The 20430-nt window shown below is 35.6% G+C and overlaps 1 protein-coding gene across 1 annotated transcript in view; it reads left to right on the top strand.

The window, feature by feature from the left end:
- The window catches only part of CCDC73 (coiled-coil domain containing 73), a 133916-nt gene that overhangs the window by 73947 nt on the left and 39539 nt on the right, over positions 1 to 20430 (top strand). The window contains exons 9-12 of the mRNA XM_044680651.1: positions 5083 to 5208; positions 6084 to 6172; positions 9769 to 9794; positions 13760 to 13803. Coding sequence (XP_044536586.1) covers positions 5083 to 5208; positions 6084 to 6172; positions 9769 to 9794; positions 13760 to 13803 — 285 coding nt within the window. The remainder of the gene's footprint in view (positions 1 to 5082; positions 5209 to 6083; positions 6173 to 9768; positions 9795 to 13759; positions 13804 to 20430) is intronic.

Below are 20430 nucleotides of genomic sequence, written 5' to 3'. Positions count from 1 at the left end.
CCATGAGTAAGTAAATAAAAACCTCTGGGTTATCTGATAGGTATCAAGAAAGTATTACCTTCTAAATTAATGTGGTATGGATCTCCATATTCTTTAAAAAAACAACACCTTGTACCTTTTGTTTTAGAATCAATACTAAGTAGTAGTTCCAAGGCAGAAGACTGATAAAGGCTAGACAATTAGGGTTAAGCGACTTGATCAGGGTCACACAGGTAGGATGTGCCTGAGGCTGAATTTGAACCCAGGTTCACCTGTCTCTAAGCCTGGCTTTCTATCCACCGAGCTATTGAATTTCCTTATTCTTAACAAGCTTAACTATTTGCTGAAATAACTGGTTTACTTTGGTGCCCCTTTAATCTCCATAGTTCATTTAGTTTTCTCCCCAGAACAAAATACTTATATTCTCTCTGTAAGTGTTTAGGATATTTATGCTTTGAAGAAACAACAGTCAAGTCCTAGAATTTTTTAGAGCTTCCTTTAACTACTCAAAAGTGAGTAGACTAACATCCTCTTCTTAGCCTTCATCCTTCTTGACTTCTTTGTTGTGATCACTTCTTCTCCTCCTAGATACTCTCTTCTCTGGGTTTGGTGGAACTGCACTCTCTTAGTTCTTTCTCTCTGTATGACTGATCCTTCTTGGTCTCCTTTGCTAAATCATCATCCATATTGCTGTGTTCCAGGCCTTTTCTTTTCTCTCCACCTATTGCTTGATGATCTAATAAGCTCTGATGGCATCCATGATCATTTCTATGCTAATGATTCCCAGATCTAGACAATGAGCCCTAGTCTCCCTCTTGACCTCCAGTTATATATTGCTAACTACATAGTGAACATTTTTTTAACCCTTAACTTTCTGTGTATTGGCTTATAGGTGGAAGAGTGGTAAGGGTGGGCAATGGGGATCAAATGACTTGCCCAGGGTCACACAGCTGGGAAGTGTCTGAGGCCGGATTTGAACCTAGGACCTCCCGTCTCTAGGCCTGACTCTCAATCACTGAGCTACCCAGCTGCCCCAATAGTGAACATTTTGAATGAGATGTCTGGTAGGCAACTCACATTCAACAACTGCAAAACTGAACTTATTATCTTTGCTCCTAAACTCATCTCTCTTCTGAACTTGCCTATTTCTTTCAAGGACACCACTATTTTCTGAGTCACTCAGCTCACATCCTTGATGCCATACTTGAATATTCATTCTCATCTAATATTGAAAATCAGTTGCTAAATCTTACTATTTCTTCTTCCACAACATCTCAGTAGTCACCCTTTTCTCTCTATTTACATAGTTTAGTTTTATCACCATTTGCACAGACTATCGTAATAACCTTCTGATTGGTGTGCCTGCCTCAACTCTTTCTCCACTCTAGTTTATCTTCCACACAGGTGCCAAAGCGATTTTCCTAAAGGATAGGCCTATTTATGTTACCTTCCCTCTCCCTCACTCAGTAAACAGAAATGGCTCCTGATTATATCTAGGACAAAATAAAAATTCCTCTATTTAGCATAACCTTGACCCTTCCTATTTTTCCAATTTTCTTAAAGTGTCCCCTTCATGTCATATGATTTAGCTATTCTTTAACGATTTATCATTTGAAGAATAGATCTCACTCTTGCAAATTTGAATCAATTCTTCACATATCTTAGAAATGAAAACTTTTTAAAAAATTACTGTGATTCTTCCAATTAAGAATTTTTTAGCGTAAGATAGACATATTGTAAGCCCTATGCTGGCAAATGCACTGTTTCTGGTCATTATTACCCTTTTAGAGTAAGACTTCCTAAGTTACATAGTACTAGCAATATTGTAAAGATTGTGACTATTATAAATATTGGAAAACAATGTAAAACTGTGAAAGACTTAATAATTCTCATCAGTGCAATGATCTAACACAATTCCAAAGGACTTATGGTGTGAAATGCTATCCACCTCCAGATAAAGAATTGATAGACTCAGATTGCAGACAAGTGTACTTTTCTGCTCTTTTCTTTATTTTTTCATGCTTTTTTACCCCTGGAACATAGCTAATACAGAAATAGGTTTTGCATGATTTCATATGTATAATGGGTATTGAATTTCTTGCCTCTTCAGGGGTTGGAGGAGAAGGTGGAAAGGAGAAATAATAAAATAAGTTTTAAAAAGACTTCTCATGCTTGCTAGCCTAGCATATGTGAAATACAAAAGATTTGTCTGGATCTGCCTAAGACAGCACTGATGCATGTAGGAGGCAGTTGACTAAGCCCTTAAAAACCTGTTCACACTTCTTGTTTCAGGAATCTCCCCAAAGTATCAAGGATTGGGCCAGATTGACCTTTCTTGCCCTTCTGTTTTTGGTTCTTCTCAAAGTTCAGCCATGACTGACATAGTGATGATAGCATAATTCCTTAAAGACTGTTGGTTTTGTGTTGTTCAGTCATATCTGTTTCTTCATGACCCTGTGTACGACATCATGCCAATACCATCCATGGAGTTTTCTTGCCAAAGAAAATGGTGTGGTTTTCTATTTCTTCCTTCAGTAGATTAAGGCAAATGGGGTTAAGTGACTTGCCCAGGACCACAAAGATAGGAAGTATCTGAGAGTGGATTTGAATTCAGGTTTTCCTGATACCAGGCCCAGCACTATCCACAGAGCCACCTAGCTGTCTCCAGAAATTGTTGCTAGTTGTCACTAAATCCCAGAAAATTCATGAGTTATTTTAGCTTATATGGATGTGGCCTTCTGTCTTCTCTGGGCCAGTTGGTTATTAGGCATTTGTTAACTGTTTGTCACATGCCAACACTGTGCAAGGTGCTGGGGATAAAAAGAATGCCAAAGCAGACCTTACTTTTAAGCAGCTCACATTCTAATGGGGAGACAACACACAAAAGTTTTGCACACAAATTACATGTGGTGTAAATAGAGGATGATCTAGGATGGAAGGCATTAGCAGTGGTGGGACCTGTGAAGGCCTCCTGCAGAAAGTAGAGTCTGAGGTGAGAAAGAAAGGAAGTCAGGGAAGTGCAGTTGAGGAGGAAGCGCATTCCAGGCATGGAACAGCCAAAACAATGGATAGGAGTTGGGAGTGGAGTGTTGGGTTTGAGGAACACCAGTTGTCCAGTGTTTCTGGATCATGACTTATATAGAGAGGAATAAATATGAAAAATCTCAGATTCAGGAAGGGGTCAGGTTGTGAAAAACTGTAAAAGCCAGAGAATTTGAGGGTCCATAACAATTCCTTCATGAGATCCTGTCTGTTCCACATACTTTGCAGGGATGTTTTAAAACTGGTGGTGGTCAGTTAACAGCTCCACTGGAGTCTTTCAGCTGATCTAACACTCATTCATCTTTTCACATGCTTTTTCATGTTATTTTGAAAATGATGAAATCATCCAGGAATTAAGGTCCAAGGATGATTGATTTGCCCTAGGTCACATAGCTGGTAGGTGGTAAAGACTTGATCCCAAGTTTTCTGACCTTTACATATATACACACAAATAATGACATCAAATAGAATATGATAAATATATCAGGGGTTAAGAATAAACTCATATTAAGATAATTAATCTGGCTGAAATGTGTAAGGTGCATTGGAGAAGGGAGAAAGTAGAGAGACTCAGGAGAAAATTGCAATAGACCAGATGAGAAGGGATAAGGACCTGAAAAGAAGCAGTAGTAAGAATGGAAAAGGAGAGAACTTGTGCAATAGAAGTTTTAAGAGGTAAAGTCAATAGGAGTTGGAAATTATGGAATTGGGTAGGGAAAGAAAGGACTCAAAGATGACACAGTCATTTGGGACAAAGTAAATCATTTGGAACGTTCTGGTCTTTGAAGTGCTGTTATTTTTGTTCAAATACAGCTTCCAACACATACAAGTTATGTGACCTTGAGGAAGTTACTTAAGCTCTGTCTTGGTTTCCCACACTGTAAACTAATATGTCCTCCTCCTCTCTAGGTAGTTGTGAGGATAGAATGAGATATTTGTAAAGTGTTTGGCATAGAAAAGGCACTATGTAATAAATGCCAACTAGTATCATTATAATTAATGAATCTTGTTTGGTTGACTCAAATACTGTAAGTCATTAATTCATTTAGAGATAAAATGGCATTGCAGCGTAATCAACATCATAACAATTTATAAAAATATTTTTGGTATCCTAGTGATCTCCTGAACTTTGGGGGAAAGGAAATGTAGAAGGAATGGTTAAAGAATTTCACAAATATCATTGTTGTTTGTTGTTCTCCAGTCATTTCAGTCATGTCTGACTCTTCATGATCCCAGTTGTAGTTTTCTTGGCAAAGAGACTGGAATTTGCCATTTCCTTCTCTAACTCATTTTATAGATAGGGAAATAGAGACAAATAGGGCTAAGTGACTTGCCCAGGGTCACACAACAAGTAAGTGTCTGAGATGGGATTTGAACTCATCTTCCTGACTGGATAGAGCCTAATGCTCTATCCACTGTACCACCTAACTTCCCAGAAATGACCTTACTTTCTGTAAAATATGCCCTGTAGTTGGTCAGTTGGTCATGTTCATGAGACCAAGATCATGAGTTTAAACCCTGAAAGCCTCATTTAAACTTTTTACCTGGCTCCATAGCCAGAAATTGCATTCCACTTCTCTAAAGTTGTTTTGTAGACATATGCAACTGGTTAAAGAGAGAATGAAGTATAGACTATACATCCGTGTTAGTGAACCTATGGCACACATATGCCAGAGCATGCTGTAGGAGGCTGCTCCCCCCCCATGTGCCTGAGGACATGTGTCACATGACCCACCCCTCTGCCCAGCAGCACAATGGGAGTGCTTCCTCCCTCCCCTGTCTGGGGTATGGCAGGGGGCTCAAATGCAGTGTGAAAGTTGCATTTTAGGCACTAGGTCTCTAAGGTCTATAAAAGGTTTGCCATCACTGATATAGATAGATTAGCGCTATTGAGAAGACAACTCAAAGTGCACTACCTTATTGGGAATGGGTTGAACATTATCTTCCTATATGAAAGACAACAATTTATTACTTTCGATGGGTTTGACTATCAACAAGAAGCTACTGAGATGTAATAATTGTACTTGAAGACACTGTTGAATATTGTTTTCCTTTGTTAAGGAACTGAAGAAAGTAACTGCTGACCTGATTAAGTCCAAGATCACTTGTCAGTATAAAACAGAAGAAGACATCAACCTTATAATAAAAGAACAGCAATTTCAAGAATTACAAGAAAAACTCCGAATGGTATTTAAACAAAAAAATATTCATTTCATTAATGTTCTTTGGCTGCTTAAAACAATTTTTAATAATAGTTTTTATATCATAAAGCAAAACCACTTCTTTGGAGCATGAAATCAATATTTATAATAGAAATAATTATAGCTAAAATAATTTAGATCTGTTTTATTCAGGATATTATTTTTTTACTTAAGAGATACTCTCTATATCTGAAGTTTTTTTTTTCTTATCCTAAGTCCTCTCTTAAAATTTATGGAAGATCACCTCCATGAGCTTTTGTTAATGTGAATTATACCTATCAATATTTACTATTTTAGAAATTAAATATCTCATTATGTTGTTTTATCACATTATTATGAAAACTACTTTTGATCTTTCAGGACCCCTGAAATGATCTTGAGAGCCGTTGAGATCCTTGTAATACACTTTGAAAACCACTGCTCTAGCCTAACAAAATTTGGTGATATAAACAATTTAGGAGCCTCCAACATGGTTATACATATCAGATGTTTCAGTGGTCCAGAGAATCCTTTAGAGATACTTTTAGATTTAGGAGGTCCTGCAAACTAACATTATCAATTGACATTTTCACCAGGTTAGATAGTAGGGAAATTTCTGGATTTCATTGGAGTCAATGCCCCAGAGGAAGAAAACTTAGGGCAGGTGGTATACTATGTCATGTTAATGTGTAAGTTTATCCAAATTTATTGACCAACCAGAAAAATCAAGTGACAGAAGATGGCATTAAATTTAAGGCTAAAATAATGAAAATTCCTACCCTGAAAAAATTTTAGAAAAGTGGATTTTTCTTCATTATATACCTGTTTATTTATTTCACACCTTTAATTGATAACCTGTAGAATCATTTAAATTTTTTAAAGGAAATTGAAGTAAGAAAGCAGATTAGTGAAAAGGCTACCTACATTCAAGAAGAAAAACAGGTAAATAATATTTTTATACTTGAAACACAGTATTTTTGTATCTTTATTCTGGGAAAGTTTTCACAGGGTTCCATTAAGAATTTTTTGGTATAAAGTGATGGGACCAATTAATCAACAAATGTTTGAGTGACTAGTACATATTTGCATTGTGCCAAACATAATGGAGAACATTAAAAAAAACAAAACAAATGGATGTGGTCTCTGACCTCAAGTAGTTTGTTCTTTTGGTAGTAGAACCTGCTATATAAAATTAACATGATTTGTTATATATATATGTTATGTATGTATGATAATTTATTTTTATAATAGACCTACTTGGATAGAGGTCTAAAATTATATTTTTGAGCTACTATTTATTGTGAAAAGAATGTTGATTTCTAATCTTCAACTATCTTTTCCAAGGTTATTAATGATCTCTTAATTTCAGAATCCATTGGCATTTTCTAGGTTCTTATTATATCCCTCCCTTCCAGTAGAATGTAAGCTTTTTTTCTTTTAATTTATTTATTTAGAATATTTTTCCATGGTTATATGATTCATGTTCTTTTCCTCCCCTTTTCCCTCCCCCCTCCCAGAGTTGACAAGCAGTTCCACTGGGCTATGCATGTGTCATGTTCAAAACCTATTTCCATGTTATTCATATTTGAAATAGAGGGATCTTTTAACAGCAAAATTCTAATCATATCACTTTTGAACCACATGATTGATCATGCTTTTCTTCTGCATTTCTACTCCCACAGTTCTTTCTCTGGATGTGGATAGCATTCTTTCTCATGAGTTCCTCTGGATTGTCCTGGATCATTGCATTGCTTCTAGTAGAGAAGTCAGTTATGTTTGATTGTGCCACAGTGTATATCTGTCTCTGTGTATAATGTTCTCCTGGTTCTGCTCCTTTCACTCTGCATCAATTCCTGGAGGTCTTTCCAGTTCACACAGAATCCCTCTAGTTCATCAGAATATAAGCTTTTTAAGGGCAGGAACAATTTTAAAATTTTTGTTTTTCACATAGTAGGCACTTAGTAAATGTCTGTTGAATTGAATGCTTAAATATAAAAGAAGTATGTTTGTGAAAGAAGATTGCTTCAATATATGTTTTTATTTTTTCTTTTTCTTTGATTTTGAATGATTTTCATGATCTCTCATCAGCAACGATGTAGATTTTAAAAAACAAACAAACCTTTGCCTTCTGTCTTAGAATCAACACTGTATCTTGGTCCGAAGGCAGAAGAGAAGTAAGGGCTATGCAATTGGGGTTAAGTGATTTGCCTAGGGTCACTGTAAGGGGTAAAAAGGGGTTTTGGTTGGGTGAATATTAAAAGTTTTGGTTGCCAGGGAATTGAATAATTATCAATCACCAATTAAAAAATAACCTCAAGTCAAAATGACTTTTATGGAAGTTTATTTACAAATGAAAAGAGGAAGAGAAAATAAGAAAATTAGAGAGAGGATAGGATTGGATAAGTAATCTAACATACTAAGTAATTTGCTCCAGCCCCCTAGTTTAACCCAGGCAGATCTAATTAGTCCAGAATTGGAGGAGGCTCAGCCTTGAGCTCTAGGCCAGAGGGCCCTAGAGGCAAATGAAGCAGAAGCTTCAGTCACAGAGTGTTTTTTTTTTAGACCCTTGTACTTCAGTGTATTGTCTCATAGGTGGAAGATTGGTAAGGGTGGGCAATGGGGGTCAAGTGACTTGCCCAGGGTCACACAGTTGGGAAGTGGCTGAGGCCGGGTTTGAACCTAGGACCTCCCGTCTCTAGGCCTGACTCTCACTCCACTGAGCTACCCAGCTGCCCCCAGAGTGTTTTTTGAAAGAACAATTCCTTTAGAGAAGTCCAGGAAAATTTAGTCTTTACACTCACCACGTGTAATTCCAAGGGAGAGATTCACAGCAATCTCACTTAGTCCAAGGTCTTAGCCAGTGGTTGGAGCTCCTCCAGGTCCTACTCACCTACCACAAGAAGCTAACATCCAAGAGCCAAAGGGTGGAGCCCTGGAAGTTCTTTCAATTTATCCAGACCATTTCTTTTGTCACTTCCTGTGCCTCCCTTCCAGTTTATGTGTCCAATCACAACAGTAGCTTTTCTTAGGACTACCTAGGGGGCAGTCAGTCAATTCTGATTTGTCACTCATTCTTGCACACATGGGTCACAGACCTCCCCACTTGAGACTTAAATGGAGTTGTTTACACTTTTGGTGATTAGATTTAAGAATGGGCAGGGTAGATTTAATCTCATTATCACATCACACAGCTAGGAAGTGCCTGAGGCCAAATTTGAATTTAGGACCTTCTATCTCCAGGCCTGCCTCTCAATTTAGTAGGCCAGCATAACCTTTTCATAGCATTGGTTATAGGGACTGTCCAACAAAATGCTATTTTTTTGTGCTTGGGCTGGGTATCTTTGGATTCACAAAATTTCCCTATTGCTGGTGCCTTCTTCTGTTTACTCATTTTTCACTTTAATTAATATATTGAGACTTTTTTCCTTCAGGTCTAAACTGTGCACTTCTGAGGTTGGAAGGAATGTGGGACTTTGTTTATTCCTGATCTGTATTATCTGGTATTCTATTGCAGCTTCCTCTTGTTATTAAGCATTATAGACTTAAAGGATTTGATGAATTCACAGATCCATTTGATGCATATAAATTTCCCATTCTATAGTTTTTTTTATCTTCATTGATTTTATTTGTGCAAGAGATTTATATTTTTGATGTGATACAAATGTGTATTTTGTCTTTTTTGATTTCTAAATCTTCTTTGGTAAAAAGTTTCCCTAGTAGCTGTAGTTATGAAGGTTAATTCCTCATATTATTCTTTAATTAAAAAATGATATGAGAGACTTCTGGGCTAAGATGGCTGCAGTATAGAAGGAACTTCATGACTCTTCCTACTACCAATCAGAACAAAGCGTCTCAAAAGAACAAAAATCATAATCAGATGAGGAAAGGGGTACTGCCAAGGGGCACAGCCTTGCAGGTAGGCAGGTTTTTGGCATTTCCACTCTATGAGGGGTTAAAATTACACCTACCAAAGCATGAGCTGATCATCCCTCCCCACACCACCTCCTGGGCCAGAGCCAGAGTGAAGGCTGGGGAAATCTCTAAATTCTCGGGAGTTGGCAGAGGGTACCACAGTCTTACCCCAGAGGACAGTGCAAAGCCTTGGCAGGGAGACTTGGAATCCGAGACTGAAGAGCATGGAGCATGGGAGCAGAGATAGCGCAGAGACAGGCTGCCCACAGCTGATACTGTGGAGACTTGAAAAATAGCCTCAGGGCAAAAACCACTCTGTAAATTGATACACAGAGAGCTGACTACCCTCATCACTCAGACTTCTGGCTGGGAAGAGAAGAAAAAACTAACAAAGCAATGGTCACCAACAGCCAAGACCCACAATCTACAACTACCAAAAAAAAGAATAAGAAAAAGCCTCTGCCCCCTGGATAACTTTTATGGAGAAAAATAGCAAACTACAGAGGTGACAGCTTAGAGGGACAAACAAGCAAACACATTTAAGTCTTCCCAAAAAATGGAAATTGATCACAAGCTCTCAAGGCACTCAAATTGGAGTTCAAGTTCAAGTTCAAAAGTTCAAGAAACACTGGGAAGAAAAGTGGGACAAAGAAAGGCAAGTAATTCAAAAGGAAACTAACAGTTTAAAAGACAATAACTCCAACTTGGAAAAAGACACAGAAATCACATGAAAGAATAAGCAAATTGGAGACTAGAATTGACCTGCTGCAAGCTATGAAAAGCAGGTTAGACTAAACCAGAAAGGTTAATCAAAAGATCATAGCTGAAAACCAGTTTTTAAGACTAGAATTGGGCAAGTAGAAGCTAATGATCTCACAAGATAGCAAGAATTAATAAAGCAAAGTCAAAAGAATGAAAAAATAGAAGGAAACACAAAATATCTCATTGAGAAGACAAAAGACCTGGAAAACTGATCCAGGAGAAACAATTAGAAAATCATTGATCTACCTGAAAACCTAGAAAAAAACAGAAGCCTTGACATCATATTACAAGAAATTATCCAAGAAAATTGCCCTGATATTCTTGAACAAGAGAGAAAAATAGACATTGAAAGAGTCCATAGATCACCCTTTATATTAAATCCTTAAAACACAACCCCCAGAAATATAATTGCCAAATTGAAGAGCTTCTAAGCCAAGGACAAAATATTGTAAGAAGCCAGAAAGAGACAATTCAGATATCAAGGAGCCCCACTCAGGATTACATAGGATCTGGCAGCTTCTATGCTAAAGAACCACAAGACTTGGAATTTGATATTTGGAAAGATAAGAGAATGGGGTCTACAACTAAGGATCACCTATCCATCAAAACTGACTACATACTTCTAGAGGAAAGTATGGACATTTAACAAAATAGGTTTCCAAGTATTTGTAAAGTCCAGAACTAAATGGAAAATTTGATGTCCAAATACAAAACTCAAGAGAAACATTAAAAGGTAAATAAGAAAGAAGAGGGAACATTTTTTAAGGGCTTCAGTAAGGTCAAAGTATTTATAATCCTGTATGGAAAAATGATATTTGTAACTTTCAGAAACTGTTTTCATTGGCATAGTAGAAGAATTATTCATAGGTAGAGGTTGGGGTACTAAGTGGTTTAAGATGATATGTAAAAAAAGAGGGGGGGAAGGAATAAAAGATGGAACCAAGAGAAACTTGAAGGAAGAAGAAATATAGGATAAATTATATCACATAAACAGGTGCTTGGGTGGGGGAGGAGAAGAATACTATTATAAGAAGGAGAGGAAGAGAGGACTAATAGGTAATACTTAAACCTTATTCTCAGTGGAATCAATTCTGAGAGGAAAGAGCATCTAGATCCATTGGAGTATAGAATTCTATCTTACCCTACAGGGAAATTGAGAGGGAAAAACCAAGGTGGGGAGTGGGGTGGGGAGTACCAAAAGGGAGGAAGAAGGGGAAGGGAATTTAATAGACCCTAAAGAAAAATAAGAGGGGAATAAGGAGGGAGAGGGTGAGAAGGGAAGTAAAATAAGAGTGGAGAATAGGGGGACTGATTTAAAGCAAAACACAGATGTAGAAGGAAATAGTGAAAAAAGATAGGTCAGGACTAGAAATGGAAATCAAAATGATGGGGAATACACAGGTGGTAATCATAACTCCGAATGTGAATGGGATGAATTTACCCATAAAATGGAAGCAAATAGCAGAGTGGATTAGAAACCAAAATCCTACCATATGTTGTCTACAAGAAACACATGAGGAAGGTAGACACACAGGGTAAAGGTAAGAGATTAGTGCAAAATCTATTAGCCGTCAACTGAGAAAAAGAAGGCAGGAGTTGCAATCATGATATCTGACAAACCCAAAGTAAAAATAGATCTAATTAAAAGAGATAGGGAAGATAATTACATCCTGATAAAATGCAGACTAGACAATGAGGAAATATCAGTACTCAACGTATGTACCAAATGGTATAGCATCTAAATTTTTAGAGGAAATTTTGGAATTTAAGGAAGAAATAGATAGTAAAACTATGCTAGTGGAAGACCTGAACCTTCCTGTATATCAGATCTACATAAATCAAACCAAAAGAATAAATAAGAAAGAGTTAAGAGATGTGAATGAAATCTTGGAAAAATTAGAGTTAAAAGATATATGGAGGAAAATAAATAGGGACAAAAAGGAATACACCTTCTTTTCAGTAGCACATGGTACATTCACAAAGATTGACCATGTATTAGCACATAAAAACATGGCAAACAAATGCAAAAAAGCAGAAATAATAAATGCAACCTTTTCAGATCATAATGCAATAAAAACAATAATTAGTAAGGGTGCATGGTGAGACAAAAATTAATTGGAAATTAAAAAATAGAATTCTCCAAAAATGGTTGGTTAAAGAACAAATCATAGAAACAATTAATAATTTCATCAAAGAGAATGACAATGAGGAGATATCATATCAAAATCTATGAGATGCAGCCAAAGCAGTACTCAGGAGAAAATTTATATCCCTGAGTGCATATATCAACAAATCAGATAGGGAAGAGGTCAATGAATTGGGCATGCAAATTGAAAAACTAGAAAGAGAACAAATTAAAAATCCCCAGATAAAAGCTAAATTAGAAATCCTAAAAATTAAAGAAGAAATTAATAAAATTGAAAGTGAAAGAACTATTGAATTAAAAAATAAGACCTAGGAGCTGGTACTTTGAAGAAACAAATAAACTAGATAAAGTATTTGTTAATCTAATAAAAAAACAGAAAGAAGAAAACCAAATTAAAGTATCAAAGATGAAAAGGGCAACCTCACCTCTAATGAAGAGGAAATTAAGGTAATTATTAAGAACTATTTTGCCCAATTATATGGCAACAAATATGGCAATCTAGATGATATGGATAAATATTTACAAAAATATTAACTGTCTAGTTTAACAGAAGAAGAAATAGAATACTTAAATAATCCCATATCAGAAATAGAAATAGAACAAGCCATCAAAGAACTCCCTAAGAAAAAATCTCTAGGGCCAGATGGATTCACAAGTGAATTCTATCAAACATTTAAAGAACAACTAATCTCAGTACTATACAAACTGTTTGATAAAATAAGCCAAGAAGGAGTTCTACCAAAGTCCTTTTATGACACAAATATGGTACTGATTCCAAAGCTGTGCAGACCAAAAACAGAGAAAGAAAACTACAGACCAATCTCCTTAATGAACATAGTTGCAAAAATCTTAAATAGAATACTAGCAAAAAGACTCCAGCAAGTGATCATGAGAGTCATTCATTATGATCAGGTGGGATTTATATCAGTAATGCAAGGATGGTTCAATATTAGGAAAACCATCCACATAATTGACCATATCAGCAACCAAACCAACAGAAATCACATGATTATCTCAATAGATGCAAAAAAAGCCTTTGACAAAGTACAACATCCATTCCTATTGAAAACTCTAGAAAGTATAGGAGTAGAAGGGCCTTTCCTAAAAAAATAAACAGTATATATTTAAAATGATCTGCAAGCGTCATCTGCAATGGGGATGAATTAGAAGCCTCAATAAGATCAGGAGTGAAGTAAGGATGCCCATTATCACCTCTATTATTTAACATTGTACTAGAAATACTAGTAGTAGCAATTGGAGAAGAAAAAGAAATTGAAGGTATTAAAATAGGCATTGAAGAGACTAAGCTATCACTCTTTGCAGATGATATGATGGTCTACTTAAAGAATCCTAGAGAATCAACTAAAAAGCTAGTGGAAATAATCAACAACTTTAGGAAAGTTGCAGGATACATAATAAACCCACACAAATCATCGGCATTTCTATATATTTCCAACACAACTTAGAAAGTCCATTCAAAAATCACCCTAGACAATATAAAATATTTAGAAATCTATTTGCCAAGACAAACACAGGAATTATATGAACACTACTACAAAACACTTTCCACACAATTAAAGCTAGATCTAAACAATTAGAATACATTAATTGCTCATAGGTAGGACAAGCTAACATAATAGAAATGACAATTCTACCCAAATTAATTTGCTTATTCAGTGCCATACCTATCAAACTACCAAGAAATTTTTTTACTGAACTAGAAAAAATTATAACAAAGTTCATTTGGAAGAACAAAAGATCAAGATTATCAAGGGAAATAATGAAATAAAAATGTGAAGGATGAGGACTAGCAGTACCAGATATTAAACTATACTATAAGGCAGTGGTCATCAAAACAATATGGTATTGCATGTAAAACCTAGTGGAATTGTGCATTGGCTATGGCGGGGTGGGGATGTTTGGGGGAGAGGGAAAGAACATGAAGCAACTAACTATGGGAAAATATTCAAAATTTTAAAAAAGGAAAAAAAAATATGGTATTGGTTAAGAGACAGAAGGGAGGATCAATGGAATAGATTTGGGTTAAATGACCTCAGCAAGATAGTGTACAATAAACCCAAAGATCCCAGCTTTTAGGACAAAAATCCACTTTAATAACAAAAACTGCTGGGAAAATTGGAAAATAGTCTGGGAGAGATTAGGTTTAGATCAACATCTCACACCCTACACCAGGATAAATTCAGAATGGGTGAATGACAAATATAAAGAAGGAAATTATAAGTAAATCAGGTGAACATGGAGTAGTATACCTGTGAGATCTATGGGAAAGGAAAGACTTTAAGACCAAACAATAGATAGAGAATATTACAAAATGTAAAATAAACAATTTTGATTACATTAAATTTAAAAGATTTTGTACAAACAAAACCAATGCAACCAAAATTAGAAGTGAAGAAACAAATTACGAAAAAAATATTTATAACAAAATCCTCTGACAAAGGTCTAATTACTCAGATTTATAAGGAACTAAATCATTTTTACAAAAAAAAAAATCAAGCAATTCCCCAACTGATAAATGGGCAAGGGACATGAATAGGCAGTTTTCAGATAAAGAAATCAAAACTATCAATAAGCACATGAAAAAGTGTTCTAAATCTCTTATAATTAGAGAAATGCAAATCAAAACAACTCTGAGGTTCCACCTCATACCTAGCATATTTGCTAATATGACAGCAAAGGAAAGTTATAAATGTTGGAGGGAATGTGGCAAAATTGGGACATTAATGCATTGCTGGTGGAGTTGTGAATTGATTCATCCATTCTGGAAGGCAATTTGGAACTATGCCCAAAGGGCTTTAAAAGACTGACTACCCTTTGATCCAGCCATACTACTGCTGGATTTATACCCCAAAGAGTTAAGGGAAAAGACTTGTACAAAAATATTTATAGCAGCACTCTTTGTGGTGGCAAAAAAATTGGAAAATGAGGGGTTGTCCTTCGATTGGAGAATGGCTGAACAAATTGTAGTATCTGTTTGGTGATGGAATACTACTGTGCTCAAAAGAATAATGAACTGGAGGAATTCCATGTGAACTGGAATGACTTCCAGGAAGTGATGCAGAGTGAAAGAAGCAGAACCAGGAGAACACTGTACACAGTGACAGATACACTGGCACAATCCAATATAATGAACTTCTCTACTAGCAACAATGCAACGATCCAGAACAATTCTGAGAGACTTATGAGAAAGAATGCTATCCACATCCAGAGAAAGAACTGTGGGGGTAGAAACAGAGAAGAAAAGTAACTGTTTGATCACATGGTTTGATGGGGATATGATTGGGGATGTACACCAGTGGTTCCCAAACTTTTTTGGCCTACTACCCCCTTTCCAGAAAAAATATTACTTAGCCCCCTGGAAATTAATTTTTTTTAAAATTTTAATGGCAATTATTAGGAAAGATAAATGCACCTGTGGTCATCACCAGACCCCTGGATTGCTACAGCACCCACTAGGGGGCAGTAGCACCCACTTTAGGAATCACTGATGTAGACTCTAAAGGATCACTCTATTGCAAATATTAATAATATGGAAATAGGTCTTGATCAATGACACATGAAAAACCCAGTAAATAGCTCATTGACTAAGGAAGGGGGGTGGGAGGAGGGGAAGGAAAGAACATGAATCATGTAACCATGGAAAAATCTTCTAAAATAAAAAAAGAAACTTTTAACAAATGATGTGAGCCTTTATAATTTGGTTGATTATCCATTTTGAATTTATTGTGGTGTTTAAGATGCTAGTTAAAACAATTTCTGCCAACAGCTTTCTTTCATTTACTATTATTATCGAAAATTCAACAATCGCACAATTAAGTGGGCCTGAAATTTTTGCGTGACCAATTCCAAGGATAAGTAATTAATAATTAATTATCAACTTAATCTTTGCATTGGAATGCACAAGGAAATATGCTTGGCTCTGTACTATTTAATATTTTATCATTGACTTGTTAGGATACATCACATATTACCTTTTAACTTCTTCTTGTGCTTTCCCCTATATAAATTCTCTTATTCTATAGTTAAAAAAAAATGATCCATGTGTAGCCACCATTTTGTTAGGTTTAGTCTGTGATATCTCATGTCTTTTTCTCCACCATCTCTTTGGTTTTTGTCTTTTTCTCCCCTTTTTTCTGGAATTTCATTACCTGTGCTTTCCTTGGTTGCTGTATTTGTTTGCCCTTCTTGTATTGCAATTGTTTGGGGAGTTTACAAAGCAAATAATTTGCTCAGGTTGGATTTTCTTTGTAAGAATGCACCAAATGCTTCTTTTTATTGAATATCCATATTTTTTCAATAACGATTAGGCCCAGGTTGCAGAAGATGTTAACTTGGTTTTCATCTTGAGCACCTATGCTCTTCATACTCCAGTCCTTTTTGTACTTTCTGGTGGGAATGGAATACTTCTGTGTTCATCAATTTTCCCCATATTTTTGTTCCAAATTTTATTTCCTTCTTCCTATATTTGAAGGTCTTTCTCTTGGTCACTTGAAGTATTTGTTAAGTCTTTAGAATTGTCAAATTTTATCATTTTTCATCTTGGAATTTGCATCAGAGTATTTTTTTTCATTCTTTTTATCCATTTCATCATTTTTTTATGAACATCTTGTTTTCTGTATTCAAAGGTTCTAGGAAGTTTTCTTTTATTCTTTTTTGCATTGTAGTGTTTAGGACTTTTGACTTGTATTCTTCTGGGAAAACTATAATCTTTAAGTTGTTTGTGCATCTTGTTTTCAAGATTAATATGTTTTGTTTGCATGGAGATCATCGTCAGTTTTTTGCTTCTTTTCTTTATTTCCTTCCCCATCAGTTATTCTCTTTTTTTGTATCTTTGGTAAGTTTTGTCATCATAGATCATGTTTTCTATTTTTCTCTTTACTCTGCTGTGAAAACTATAAATTCTACTTTCACAGTTCTTTTTTCTCTCTTGAGCCATTTCGTGCCCTTTTGGGAGCCTATAAGGTCCCCTTCATTATCAAGTATAGATTGATTTTCTTTTGTCTTGCAATATATATTTGTAGATATCTCAGCTTGCTTAGATGATCTGGAGACCACATTCCCTTCTGTTATTAATAACTTCTCTGTTGGTTTAACTGCTCATGCTCAAAGTCTTTAAATTTCTTTCTCCTGACATTTTTGGAAATTTATTTTTCCTTCACATTCCCCCATTACTCACTTTCTCCTTTCCTTTTGATGGGGATAAGACTTCAAAACTGTCTCAGTATACATTGTATGTTGGTGGGTCGACTTATTCAGCCTTACCAGAGATGGTAGTGGCTGCTGATGAAGGAAGTACTGAGTGAAAATTTTAGGGATTAAGAATTTGCCTTCTTTGTTATTACTTCAAAGGATTTACTTTGTTGGGGTTTTTGACATCTTAGGCCTTGAAGACAACAGAAGCTCCCATATTTTTTTGCACAAATCCCATTTTTGGACAAGTTTGAAAGTTGTGAGGACCAGAGAAAATGTTTAGTTTTCCAGTAGCCATGTGCCATGGAAATTTTATTATTCACTTGGATAAAATTAAATTTGCAGATGAAACGGAACTGTTTCATTTTTGTCTTTGTGTGCTCAGCATATACTATAGTGTCTCCCTCTTAGTAGGCACTTAATAAGTGCTTGTTGATGGAATGGTTGATTGGAAGGTTTAGTAAATGGTAATAGATGACAGTCAGTATCCAAAAATATATTGACAGGCTAGAATATTGGGGGTGAATCTAATAATATGAAATTTAATAGGGATAAATTTAAAGTATTACCCTTGAGTTGAAAATCTACTTCACCAGTGAAGATGGGTATGGTGTGGTTATATAGTCTTTTGTGTGAAAAAGATCTTAGTAAAATGAAAGGTGATTGTTAACTAGCATTATGATATAGTGGCTACATATTTTTAGACTACCTTATGAAAGGTATCCTGGCCAGGATATGTGATACTTTTACTGTACTTTGCCCTAGGCATACTATACATGGAGGACTTTGTTCAATTCAGTTTTGGCCAATACATTTTAGGAACAGCATTGATAGGTTGGAGAGTGAGGGTCCAGCATCCAAGATTTTAAGAACATGCCATGTGAGGAAGTAAAAGACAAATTTAGGCTTGATGTGAGTAAAAACATTTTTACAAGTGGTGTGAACCCAAAGTAGAATGTGTGCTTTTCCCACCTCATCCTCACTGTAGTTCTTCAGATCATGGCTAGATAACCATTTGTGTATATTGGAATAGAGATGCTTGTTCAAGTATATTTTGAACTGGAGGATCTGTGATTTCTTCCAATTTTGAAATTTTGAGGTTCTGCAAAATCTTTGATATATCCCTTTGACTAAATATTTAAACTCCTCAATTTGGTATGTAAATCTCATTATAATTTGGCACTTGACATACTAATCCTTATAGTCTTATCTCATATTACACTCCTTGGTATGTTCTACACTCCTGCTGAACAGTTCACTGTTTACCTCTCTAAGTATGTACTGTGCTCTTATGACTTCATGCCCTTTACTCATATTTTTCCTAATCCTGGAATACCCTTCTTCCCTCTCTTGGCCTGTTGAATTCCTACTCAACCTTTAAAGTCTCTAATTCTACCTTCTTCATTAATCATTTCCTGATCTCCTCAAATGGAACCAACATTTCCTTTCAAATTTCACCTAAATTTTTTCCAACTTTCTAATGTACTGAATATTGTGTATTATACCTATTTGTTTTAGTGTTTTTATCTATTTACTGGAGAATAAGCTCTTTGAAGGCAGTCACCCTGTTTTATCTAACCTTTATATTTTCCTGAATATTCTGAATATTATTCAGTGCTTTGAGAAGTGTTTGTTGTATTATATTATCATTGTTAGATTGTTTATTGCATTGGCAAAGAAAGAGATCATTAAAAGTAGATTTTTTCATTTTTATTAGTTTCATTAAGTATTTCCTATTTACATGTAAAATTTTAAACATTCATTTTAAAAAATTTTGAATTCCATTCTGTCCCTCCTTGAGAAGGAAAATAATTTGATGTCAATTATACATATCAAGTTATGCAAAACATATTTTCACATTTGCTATGTTGTGGAAGAAAGATGTAAAAACCCAAGAAAAGTAAGGAAAAAGTAAACTAAGTATACTCCATTCTTTATTCAGAGTTCATCAGTTCTCTCTCTGGAGGTAGCTAGAATTTTTTCTCATGGGTCCTTTGGAATTGTTTTGGATCATTGTCTTGATCAGAATAGCTAAATTTCATAGTTCATCTTCCATATGATATTGCTATTACTTTGTCTAATGTTCTCCTGGTTCTGCTCAATTCTCATATAAGGTCCACATGAGATCCAAAACCTTCTTAGGTTTTTCTGAAACCCTTGTGCTCATCATTTTTTCATATAGCACATAGTTCATATACCGCAATTTGTTCAGCCATTCCTCAATTGATGGGAATCCTCTTAATTTCTAATTCTTTGCCACTACAAAAAGAGCTGCTATAAATATTTTTGTACAAATAAGTCCTTTCTTTTTTTTTTTTTTTAATCTCTTTGGGATACAGACCTAGTATAGTTCTATTAGTTCCAAGTTGTTCTCCAAAATAGTAGGATAATTCACAATTACTAAAAGTACATTAGAGTTTCAATTTTTCCACATTCCCTTTTATAGCTGTCATTTTATTTTTCTGTCAGGTTAGCCAATCTGATAGATGTGAGAGGGTGTCTTAGAGTTGTTTTAATTTCCATTTCCCTGATCAATAGTGATTTAGAGCCTTTTTTTCATATGACTTCATAGCTTTGATTTCTTTTTCTGAAAATTGCCTGTTTGTATCCTTTGTAAGAATTAAAATTTAGTTATTATAGTTATATCTTTAAAATATGTGGCCGCCAGGAATCAACAATTCAGGTTGATTCCGTAATTAAATCAGACCCAAGTCAGCATCGGGTTGAGGAGTTTATTTACAATCAGGAAAGTGAGTAGGGATAAGAGAAGAGGGAGGTAGAAGACTAAATAGATGAAGCTGTAAGCCGCAAGGCCCAACAGCTAGATAGTCAGAGTTTAGAATTGGCCCAGCTAGGCCAAGGAAGCCAGCCTAACTTACCCACGTGACAATACAGAGTGTAATCTGTCTGTGGTCTCAGGAGATGCTTCTTCTTCCAGTTCCAGACGCCAACTCCCTTCACAGGAAGTTCACTAACTTACTTAAAGAGAATGTGTCTTTCATCACTTCCTGTGGTCCACCTCTAATTCAAATGGACAAATGGCAGTTCCTACATTGATTTGGACTGCCCAAAGGGCAGTCCCTTATTCTTGATTTGTTACTTATTGTCACGTGTGGGTAACTCGTCTCCCCTCCCCACTAAGGGAGGTGGGAGTGACATCATTAGCACGCCTAGGTCGAGTAGATTTTTGACTATTAA

Source organism: Gracilinanus agilis, chromosome 6, assembly GCF_016433145.1.
Source record: "Gracilinanus agilis isolate LMUSP501 chromosome 6, AgileGrace, whole genome shotgun sequence".
Lineage (NCBI taxonomy): Eukaryota > Metazoa > Chordata > Mammalia > Didelphimorphia > Didelphidae > Gracilinanus > Gracilinanus agilis.
This window is presented reverse-complemented; position numbering and strand designations above follow the sequence as displayed.